General features: G+C 35.6%; 1 protein-coding gene across 2 annotated transcripts in view; it reads right to left on the bottom strand.

The window, feature by feature from the left end:
- igdcc4 (immunoglobulin superfamily, DCC subclass, member 4) overlaps positions 1–12,582 on the bottom strand; it is a 97,833-nt gene that overhangs the window by 66,855 nt on the left and 18,396 nt on the right. Inside the window, exon 1 of one of the 2 annotated variants that reach the window (XM_048184380.1) lies at positions 7,824–8,268. The exons of the other annotated variant lie outside the window; for it this stretch is intronic. Coding sequence (XP_048040337.1) covers positions 7,824–7,848 — 25 coding nt within the window. The 5' untranslated portion in view covers positions 7,849–8,268. Of the gene's footprint in view, positions 1–7,823; positions 8,269–12,582 lie in introns of those variants that run through there. 2 annotated transcript variants of the gene reach the window in all.

Raw genomic sequence — 12,582 nt, forward strand, 5'->3', positions numbered from 1 at the left:
TAAGCACTGCACGAGGTGGACAAAGGTGGAGCTGTGTGTGAACACGCGTTTGTGCCAGCTGGATGTGTGACATATGCACCGCACAACCACTAATGAAGGCTAGGAGGACAGGGACAGATGGTCTGATTGATAGCCCAGTGCAACAAACCATTTAAATTCAGATGGCAACATGTCTGTGTGGGTGCATTTGTGTGTGTATCCTGGGTACAGTGCCAGCTATTACTCAGCAGCGAGGCACAATTACAGAGAGAGAGAGAATAGGTGAAAACATGACCACAGAAACAACATACATGTAACATGTCACATCAAATTTTGATAACATGAGTTATACCAAATATTAATCACATACAGAAACAGTTTACAGATTAGTTTATTTCTCACTTGATGTGTTACTTCAAATATTCCAGGATTTATCATATCGATTTCACAATGACAAATTGACTAGATTTCACCTTATTTTTATATTATATTGTTAGTCATTTTATATTTTTGTGCTTTTTTATATTATTATGTTAGGTTTATTCAAACAATAAAATACAAAACTACTGAACAAGAGAGACCCATCAGTGCCTGGTTACAGATGACATTGCTTTACAACTGTCACATATTTTCAGTAATTAGGGTTGAATTATTTGTAGTCTGCCTTGAAAAAGTTATGATCTGTAATATTATTATGTTGTGTGTGGGTTTATTTATCTTTACTTTGGAGACAAATTTGTAAAATTAATGTTTTTTCCCCTCAATGCAAAATATTTTCTTTTAGGGGTAGGGTTAAATGAATAAAAAGTACCTTTACATAAAAATAGAAAAAGAAGTACTGTATGTAAACATTCTTCTTTTCACTGAAAGAATAATCATAAATTCACAATTTATTTTGTCCTTTTTTTACAAGCTATTTGTAAACAAAATGAATACAGACAAAAACTAAAAACAACATCAAAACAGAACAACTAAATAAAATAGTTGCTTGATGTCTGGTTGTTTTAGACATGAAAATGGGAGATGATCACAACTCATATTTCTCAAATGTTTCTCTACACGCACTTTTCTCCACCACTTACCACCACATGCTAACTCAATGCAACATTTCAACCTTTGGCTTGGAGTGTAAGTCCATATTTATAAGATGCGCTTATTTGCAATACCTAGTCACATTATTTTTTGGTTCATTATTTCTGTCCAGGATCTGACAGTTTGTTTTCATATTGACAGAATTAGGATTAGGGCTGTCACTAATGATTATTTTGGTAATTGAGTAATCAGTCACTTATTTTTATAATTAATTGAGTAATCAGATATTTTTTGTGGAAATAAAAAATAGACCTGTATGTGTGTGTATTTATATATACATATTATGTAAACAGAAACTTTTATTTTGGATGCGATTAATCCCGATTAATCGTTTGACAGCCCTATTTGCTATAGGGGGTTAGAGGGGTTGCTATAGTAAGGGGGGTCTACTGTTGCTGTAATGATGAACAAGTTGCTGTTTGTGTTGTGGATATTTATGTAAAAAGTTTGCTTTGCTTCGTATATTCAGTTTAACAGCTGTAACTGAACTGAAAGGGCTTAGCCAAAGCCAGGATTAAGCCTTATTCAATTACGGTATTTAAGTAGTTTTATTTTATAATTTATTTTATAATTATAGTTTATAGTAATTTATAAACGTTCAATAGAAAAAAACATTACTCGTGTGCATCTTGAGACAAAACAATAACACTGACATATTTTAAGATCTGTCAGTTCAAGTTACTTTCACTTAAAACAGCTCAAACTTGCATTTTAGTCTGGGACTAGCTTAAGCCTTGTCTGTGAAACCGGGGGAATATTTTTTTTACACTTAAATTATGGTCTAAATGAATTGGTCAAATGCTTTTCCAATCAGTCTGAATCCACTCGCATTTGTTTGGACTGTTTCTCAGTCAATAAAACAGTATCGAGAGAACCTGTTGTTTTCCTCTGTGAACATGCACTAAATGAATGTCTGACAATTTCATTGCTTTTTGAAATTTTTGGATTTAAAAAAAGTTTAAAACGTCTAGAGATGGAGTACACTCGTTCTGCGATACCGTTGCTCTCAATGATGGTCTGAAAGGTGTGTAATAGTTAGGCTACGTATGCTTTTTTTGCATTACAGTGTTAAATAAAGAAACCCTTTATGCGTATCCTGCAGGCGTGTATGGATTCTCCATCCATACAATAAATGCACATCCTTGAATGAGCGGAGATTTCTAGCATATTTACTTGAACTTCTCAGGTAATATCTAGTATGGTTTGACCCATTCCAGAGGCGATCAAAATCAGAATTTAAAATCGGCTGAATAAAGCTCTCTACAAACCGCCCTGGCTGTATGCGCGTGAATCACGGACACGCACACAATATTGTAAGTTACTGTATAATATTTTTTTAACAAGCAGAATAACACAGTCACGATAAACAGTCTCAATTTTAGCTATGTCTTTTAACTACTGTAGTATTATAGTATTTTGAAGAACAAAAATATGAAGTATAACTATTGGCTTTAAATCATTAAGTCAGCTATCACTTTACTTTGGCGTGAGGCCCTGGGGATGTGGCACAGCCCTATTTAGATATATATACAGTGCTTAGCGTAAATGAGTACACCCCCTTTAAAAAGTAACATTTTAAACAATATCTCAATGAACACAAATAAAATTTAAAGTTTTATATAACATCTGTTTAACTTATATTATTAACCTTTCATGTTATAACTCAAATTAGGGTGTTGCAAAAATGAGTACACCCCACTGAAAGTCTCTGGAGCAAAGCTAAATTTTAGACTACAAATGTCTAATTGAACAAGAATTCAACCACAGGTGAGTCTAATATTCATTACACAGGTGTCCAGCAGACAGCTGACTATAAAGGGTGTTAAAACCCCTTCCCATTTCATGCTGTCAGCAATGGCACCACATGGAAGAGAAATGTCACAAGACCTGAGAAAGAAAAGCATTTCTTTACACCAGAAAGGTGAAGGCTACAAGAAGATCAGTCAGAATACTGTAGCAAAAGTGGTACAAAAAATTAAAAAAGATGGAACTGCAACCATCTCAAAGAGACGTCCAGGTCATCCATGGAAGTTAACACCTCGACAGGAGCGTCTTCCGATGAGAAGGGTTGAAGAAAATCGGCATACAAGTTCACTGCAGTTATCTAAAGAAGCAGAAAGCCAAACTGGGGTGACTATTTCCCGTGACACAATACGGCGTACACTGCAGAGGAACGGCATGCATGGGTGCCGTCCATGAAAGAAGCCTCTCCTAAAGCCTATGCACCAAAAAGCCTGCCTAGAGTTTGCCAGGGCCCATGCTGACAAAGATGAAGACTACTGGAACTCTATACACTGGAGTGATGAGACCAAGATAAATGTTTTTGGAACTGATGGCTTCAAAACTGTATGGTGTCGCAAAGGTGAGGAATACAAAGAAAAAAGCATGGTGTCTACAGTGAAACATGGTGGTGGCCGTGTCCTTATGTGGGGCTCCATGAGTGCTGCTGGTGTCGGGGAGCTGTATTTCATTGATGGCATTATGAATTCACAGATGTACTGCTCTATTGGCAAGGCAAGGCAATTTTATTTGTATAGCACACTTCATACACAATGGCAATTCAAAGTGCTTTACATAAAGAGGAAGAATAAAAATAGAACATAAGAAATAGAAATAACAGTAAAAACAGAGAATTTTGTTATCTGGATGGAAGAGCTAGGAAGTTTCAGGGAGTTTTTTTGTTGTTGTTGTTGTTGTTGTCCATCAGAGTGGATCTAAACGGATCTATCCATCGGAGCGGATCTAACTGGATCTTCCTCACACGTCAGGACCGCTGTCTAGCTCTACCTGTTAAGGCACCTTGAACTATACTGAAAGAGAAGATGCTACCATCACTCGGTGCCCTTGGTCGTCGTGCACTTTTCCAACATGACAATGATCCGAAACACCACTGTTGGATTTCTAAGTTATATTATTAACCTTACTTTCATGTTATAAGTTAAATAGATGTTATATTAAACTTAGTCTTGTCAACATTTTGGAAACTGTTTTTGTGTTCATTGGGATATTGTTTAAAATGTTACTTTTCAAAGGGGGTGTACTCATTTACGCTGAGCACTGTACAATAAGGCAATAATATTTGGTTCAAATAAAGTATCAAAAGCAAGTAAACATAGGATTTTATAGAATGCTTAAGATACATAATATAATATACAATATAATAAACGAATCAACTTATGTACATCGTGCATTATAACAAATGCCTGCAGAGGGCGCCAAAGGCCTGGTGTTGTTACACTTTACAACAGATCAAATCCTTGTTTAATATTGCCATTTAATCTTCACTTAATCTTTATATTTGACTTAATATTTGACCACTTACCATAGAAATGCTACAGCCACTGTAATTTCTTGAACAAGAATATGAGGACATTTTTTAAACTTTTATTTTGAAATCGCGATGAACAGTTCGCACATTTAGAAACATATTGTATGTAATTGAGGACTTTTTTTTAAAATAGAGTACTTGAATTTAATTGAGGAATCGAGACAACCCTAATTAGGATAACATGTTAACTTCTAACATGAGGGCGAAAAAGTCAAAACTATTTCTACTTCCTAATAATTAGGGGGAAAAGAGCTGAAAAGATTTCTCAAAAGAAGCTAAATCAAGTGCATATTCCTGTGCAAATTTGGTCAAACTTTTTTTGGTGAAAAAAATGTTTTTAATAATAATAATAATAATAATAATAAGCTAATATTTATCCACACAATATTTTGGACCACACTGAGTTTTACTGTATGGACAACAACAGGTGAAACGTTCATCAAAAAATTATTTTCTGTTCCACATTAGAAATCATGGTCAATCATATTTACTACTCTTATATACAGGATTAGAATGTATTAGAGTAAATGATGACATAACTATCCCTTTAAAAAAGGGATAAAGAGAAAGGCTGCAAAATGTGCCTGTATGTTCAAAAAAAGACCTAAACCTGATGACGATCAACAACATCCATGTGTCATGCTGGTAAAATTTCTACACTATACAGCTTGGAAGAATAAATGGGCACTTGCTGCAGCGTATGGGAATTGAGTGGGAGGATTTCAAACTCTCCATCTTTGAGTATATGACAAGAGAGAGTGCAATGATGAGGAAACAATTTACCACAGCATTCCCAAGTTACCATGGGATTGCAAGGTCGAAATACTGTGGCTCATCCAACTTCACTGTAGTTCTCTCTGAAGAGTTTCACTAGTCAAGAGTTTCACTGGTCATGCAGAAGCATAAGATATATAAGAGAACATATTCAACTGCAATGAGGTCATGAGTATAATATATATATATATATATATACACATACACACATATACACACACATATACACACACACACACATATATATACGTGTATATATATGCCATCCTAGGTGTATATGACTATTTCCTTTCAGACGAACATAATTGGAGATATATTTAAAAATTTCCTTAGTCCTCCAAGTTTTATAATGGTAGTGAATGGCTGCCCAGATTTTGAAGACAAAAAAAAAAAAAAAAAAACATCCATCCATAAAAAACTCCAGGGGGTTAATAAAGGCCTTCTGAAGCGAATCGATGTGTTTGTCTAAGACAAATATCCTTATTTGTCCAAAAAGCGCTAACTTCCGCGACTTAATACACAATGCCATGATGTTATACACTACGCCATGACGTACTATGATATATCCTACGCTATAACACGTAGCACATCATGTCATTGTGTAGAACGTTATGTCATTGTGTATAGTCATATACACCTATGGCTTGAAGGTGAGTAAATCATGGGATAATTTTCATTTTTGGGTGAACTAACTCTTTGAGTAAAGCAGCACATCCTGGCATCACAAGACAACAAGTTACTAAACAAAATGAACAACAAATGTAAAAAAAAAAAAAAAAAAAAAAAAAGGATGACATTCCCTTATGGCATCAATGCACTTTATCTATGTTTGTTATTCATTCTAATGTGTCAGGGAAATGTTCTTAAAGCACTAAACAAAGTAACATCATACTTTCTGTTCTCTTCTTTTTAAAGAACGTCAAAAGATGCGCTTGAACTGCTTCTTGAATCAGAGCTCTGGCGTGACTGTGCTCAGCACACTGTACCACTGTAGTTATGTTAACTATTTTAACGATGTCTTTACTACTTTTCTGGACCATGAATGTGGTCATTTTGTTGCTTTCTATGGGGGATAAAAAAAAAACCTCTCGGATTTCATCAAAAATATCTTAATTTGTGTTCTGAAGATGAACGAAGGTCTTACAGGTGTGGAACGACATGAGGGTGAGTAATTAATGACAGAAATTTCATTTTTGGGTGAATCCTTTAAGGAAGACAATGGACTGCCAGGGTTAGGAGAAAAAGAGCTTCTTTTCAAACAGTCACAAGATCTTTTCAAGCCAAAGCATAAAAATATGCAGATTTTTACATTTGTTTTTTAACTTTAACATTGTGCCATCTCAGAAATCAGCAAAAGTTTGGAGTGTCAAATGTATTGGGGAAAATGTATTGCTTAAGCCAACAGGACAAAGAAAATTTTGACTTGAAAGAAAACATTTGGAAAAACAAACCAGTTAATTAGAAGGAAATACTAGAAAACAGATTTTAGCAAATCTAAAAATGAATATGATCATCTATTTTTTTATATTGTGAATTATAATATTGTATTGCTTACATTCACTTGAATTTTAATATCAACCATATAATGAAATTCTTTAGTTTAGTGATTTATTTTACATATGTTTAAAAAAAATCATCTAGAATTTTAATATTCATATATAATGAAAATAATTATGGACTGTCATGCATCTCTAATTTTAAATTTTTAAATTTTCAGGTTATAAAGTCATCTGTCACAAATAAGAGGCTGCATGTGTTTTTGTTCCTCAGACAATGTATTAAATTAAAAATGGATGCCTGAGGGATTGAAGTAGGAGGAATTCAGAGCAGGCATTGACAGTACAGTGACAGATGAGTCATTTGGTTGTAAAGTGACAATAAATAAATCAGAAAATTAATAGAGGTGCAAGCAACAACACACTAACAAAATAATAGCAGGCTGTTAGTAGTGACGTGACTGCAAGACCACTGCAGGGTGATTATTTTAGGAGCTTTTCTCAACATCACTGATAAGTGTCCTGTAAGATCTGTAGTGCAATAGCTTTGTTGATCTGTTTGGCTAGTGAGAAACCAAAAGGGGAATAAGGTGTCTAGGAGGAAGGAGTGAGTTTGACAAGCCGCTCAAAGCACTCGATTACTGAGGTCACTGCTCTTGAAGCATGTAAGGAATACTGACAGACTGGAAGATGGTAGTGAAATATTAATGTACGTTTATACATTTATAATAATGTACATTTATAACAATGTTGTGCTGTTGTGCTTTATTTCCTTGCATTCAATTACAGAAAACTGAGTGAATGTTTCAAATACAACAGCTGAGGAAGTGCTAGCAAATTTGACATTTTTCTCTCTTCTGACCAATCAATCTCTCTGTATAGGCCAATTCACACCGCACCGACAAACGCCAACAAACACCAACAAACGCCGACGAACAAGTTGGCCGTTGGATTTAGAATCCTATGAGAAAAAACTGTCATGTTCACACCGCCCCAACAAACACCAACAAACGAGTGACGTCTGACTGGGAAAATTCCACAACTACATACAGGTAACCATGACAATGTTGTCAGGCAAGTTTATTACATTAATAATACAGCATCATATATATTTTCATTGTATTAAAGTATTGAGGCAAAACAAAAATACTAACCTGAAATCCGAAGCGCTGTAGCCATCGATCTGATCGTAACCTATTGCGGTGCGGTTGGTATACACCGGTTTTTAAACTTTTTTTTTAGCGCGACCCTTTTTATTAACGAGACCCATAAGCATATAAAACCATGTAGCTAAACGAGCCAAAACGAATTATTAAAAAACGAAACTGAAGGTAAACCTGCGTTGCTCTCATGGTGGTTATAACGTCGTTACCTCTATCTTTCGGTGAAGTGGAGCAGCTGCTCTTGCTGAATGGCACGGATTGCACTATGGACTACGAATACGATACGAGAATACGAATCTGACGTCACGCCGCATTGAGTTCTGGGTAACTTCTTTGTTTATTCGCCATCTTGACAGGATCGCGCAGCCTTTCCGTTATTGAGTTTAGTGCAGTAATTTGTTTTCTGTCATGATTGTGAAAAATGTCACCATTGTATGTCATTAATGCTGCATCGATAATTGTGATAGTAACTCAGATCATCGTTCTGAGAGAAAACAAGACAGTGAAAAACGTTTTTTCGCCTTTTCTACGTGTAAAAACACCAAGGGAAGCAGGTCGAGGAGATGACGAGAAGACGCCGGATGGCAAATCTATTATTAATGGCACTGATTAAACCCACTGCTTATCACTCAATAAAAGAATGGCATTGCTAAGTGTTTTTGAACGTTTTGATTTCGTTTGGTTTAATAATTAACATTACCTTTGCAAGTCTGACTCTCACTGCGCTCGTGAATTAGCAGAACTTGACGGGGACATTCAAATGCTTAACAAGAAAAACGCTTCATGTGACAAACAAACAATTCTGTACATGTTTATTAAAGCATACTGCGTGGAGATACGCAAATGAGCCCAAAATATGAACGCAACACGTTTATAAAAACGGTTTCCTCTCTGTCCTCTCAAGAAAAGGCTTAATGCACTTAGACTGATATTAAAGAGACCAAATTCTATTTACAAATAAAGCACATGCAGAAAAACGAATGAGACCAAAATATAAACTTTCAGTATCACTTAAAATGCAAGCATTTTATAAATTTTCTTCATAACGGTTTTATAAAGGTATGAAATTGCTTAGTGTGGTTGTCATTTGTTAAAATAAATATAAAAATACATTGTGTTCGTGTCCGTCTGTCCGCTGAATTTGACCCATAATCTCTGATTCTCCTCATCTGTGATCATGGAAAAGGGGGATTACAATGACAACAGTTGTAAATTAGGCCTACTCAGTATGCTCGTTTAAGCACCATTTAAATGTTTCCAACAAATAAATGAATCGACTTTTCTCAGTGTGTTGATCACATAGATTTATTTGGATATTCATACGATGGCTGAAGCAGCGGTGAGCGTCCAGCGTGTGACACGGTAAACAGATCAACATTGTAAACGAAATTCTACAAAACTTCAATGAAAAAAAATAAAATAAATAAAATGATCATGCGACGCGATAAAATAGCTTCTATTCCCTGCAAACGATACCATTAAAATGTTAACGTTCCACTTATTGGCAGAAACAAAACAAAAGGAGAAACAAAGCAAGAATCCGTATTAATTTCAGTACGAGTAATAGAGGGCTATCCTGTCAAAATGGCGGCGCCGCCCTGGCATGCAACGAGGCGTGACGTCGGTTCGTATTCTCGATTGTACCTTTTGTAATATTTTTATTTTTAACTGTATTTTATTTTTTATAACGAACAAGCTGCGATGTCACGTTTCCAGTACTTTGTTGTGTGTGCGTGAGGCGCGGGCGCGATCAAACAGCTGTCTATTCAGGGGACTTGCCTCATCGTCATGGCAACGGTTCATAGCCAGGTCAGATTACGTCAGAGTTTGTTGCCGTTTGTTGGAAAACTGTTCACACTGCGCAGACATTCCACGACCCGACAAACGCCGATTAAACATGTTCAGTCGGGTGAAAACCGACTCCGACCAACGCCAACAAACGCCAACAGGGTTATCACACCGATCCAACAAACTCCAACAGATGAGTTTGTTGGCGTTTGTTGGCTGTTGTCGGGGCGGTGTGAATTGGCCTTATGTTTGTTTCCTCTTTTGGAAAGTCGTAGAAACAGTATTGTGGATTTTAACAAATAGGAACGCAAAAATTATATTTGTTGTAGTTTCTGTTCACTACTATAGAAGTTTACTCAACTATGACGACTTCCGCTTCTGAGAACCCCAGAAAAGTGAAAAACATCCACTGACAGTTCAGGCAACATACTCAAGCAGGGCTGGGTAAAAATGACTGATTTCTTGATTTTAATCGATTCTCATTTTTATGAACCAATATTGATTCTTAAATCCCAAGATTCGATCTTTTAGTCTGTTTTCAGTTGATGAACAGAACTTTGTAGCATGCCCCCATCCAATAAAATGTGAATAAGCTTTGTGACTTTTGATATGAAACAAAGTCTCAGATTTCAAATTCTGTCCATTTTATTACGAAATTCAAACAATAAATACTGCTTTGGCGCTCTGGTGTGACAGGTCATTGTAGCATCTCAGTTCAAGTGAAGCAGCAGCGCAGAGCCCACAAGAACTGATCATGTCTTCCGCTTTACTAGTTACAACAAATAAACATGAATGAACACCAGAAGGTATGTGGAAAGATATAGTACAACTTACCAAAATCGGTATCATGTCTCATGTAATTGCTCAATCAGTGTTTCAACCATGGAAACACGTCAATAAAACAGCTTGTAAACAATGTGTCACGTAATGTTACATTTACCTCATAAAAATCATTTAAATGACCATAAACTTGTTAAAAAAATGAAATGTGTCAATACCCAAACCAAATCCGCAGTGCATTTACATGTAACTTGTGTATTCACCGATGTCTCTATACTAGCAGGAGGGGTCTATCAACAAAATCCAGCATACATTGCAACTGAATCTATCTAGGTGCACGTCTTATCAGCAGAGCTCCAGGATTTAGTATTCTGATCTCTTTACCAAACCAATATGGCATCCCAGTTCTAGGCAAATAAGGAAAGCCTCTCAGGAATATTAGAGAAGCGATTACAATACACCAAAAAATAATAAATAACCACAGTGCTCTAGGGAGATGTGCAAACAATTACAGGACTCCAAGCAAATCTCACTGCGTTCAAGATGAGGATGATGATAAGGACTTTTAAATTGCTTGTTGAGCAAGTCCTGATGAGCCGAATGAGCTGATGTTATTCAAGAGGTCACAGCTTCCCAAGTTGACAGCCAATTCTGACAGCCTAACAGTGTGTTAAATAGGGCTTCAAGAGCAGTTGTGCAAGAGTGCCGTCCATTCAGTGGTCTGTGCTGAAACAACTCGACTTAAAGATAACTAATCTACTAACACTCTACAGACACACTAAAGCTTGAGTCGACATTGGCTATTTTTTTTTTTATTTTACTCAGCAAACATTTTGCATGTAATGCAAGATGAATTCTTTATAAAAATAGATGAATCCTTATTAAAGTTACTAAAGTTATTCAGTCAAGAGCAGTGAGTACTTTTTTGCAGTGATGTTTGATTCACATTAAAAACACAGACAGCAGCAGGAATCGTACAATTTGCTAGCCACTGGCTAAGTACAGACATTTTTAAGTTGCCTATAGCGTGAAATTTACTCTGAATATATTTAAATGGAATTTATATGGATGCTCGCTTCCACCAGAGAATAAAAAAAATGTAAAAGATAATTGTGACTTTATTTCGCAATTCTGACTTTTTTTTTCTTCTCAGAATTGCAAAATATAAACGTAAACAATTCTGAATTTATAACTCGCAAGTTTTGCGAGTTTATGGCATGGTTTCACAGATGAGGCTTAGATTAAGCCAGGATTAGGCCTTAGTTCAATTATGACATTTAAGCAGGATTGTAAACATGCCTTAGATAAAACATTACTGTTTTTGTTTTGTTTGTTTTTTTAAGATATGTCAGTGCAAGTTGCTTTCGTTTAAAACAGCTCAATGATGCATTTTAGTCTGGGCTTAAGGCTTGTCTGTAAAACCAGGGGTATATCACGTAATTCCAAATGCAATTGCAATTGCAAGAAAAAAAGTCTGAATTGTGAGATAAAAAGTCGCAAATACCTTTTTTATTTTGTTATTCAGTGGCAGAAACAAGCTTCCATAGCTTGATGTCTCAAGCATCAAATCTCTCGCAAAAATTTTAAAGTCCCCCTGTAGTCAATAATTTTATCCCTTAAAACTCCTCTTTGATCACCAAAATGACACATTTAAACATTTTTTTCCTGTGAAAAAAAAAAAAAATTCTTCATGCCTTAAAATAGCTTGAATGTAACTTTACACCATTGCCTCATTTATTATATGGGGATCTATGAATATGCTAATTAGCCCAGCCTCCACTCATTGGTACAAGCTCAAGAGATCCACCTTAATGTCAGTGGAGAAAGGCATATAGTTCATCATAACATCGTTATATATATATATATATATATATATATATATATATATATATATATATATATCATACACCCACTATATTGCCAAATCTACCCAATTTTTTATATCAACAGAAAAATATACTGGGATATATTCTCTTGAGACTCTCCTGCTTCAGAGCGATCACGGTTAATGATATGCTAAAGCCCGCCGGCACGTTGATGTGATTGGTTACAAGGTAGATTGTGATGTCAGAAACACCAGCGATTTCAAACCACGGGTTTGAGACTGTCTTTTTTTCACTGCAGTTTTAAATAGAAAATACTTAGCAATGATGTTGACATGAATTTTGCACATGGTTTGTCT

Source organism: Megalobrama amblycephala, linkage group LG3, assembly GCF_018812025.1.
Source record: "Megalobrama amblycephala isolate DHTTF-2021 linkage group LG3, ASM1881202v1, whole genome shotgun sequence".
Classification (NCBI taxonomy): domain Eukaryota; kingdom Metazoa; phylum Chordata; class Actinopteri; order Cypriniformes; family Xenocyprididae; genus Megalobrama; species Megalobrama amblycephala.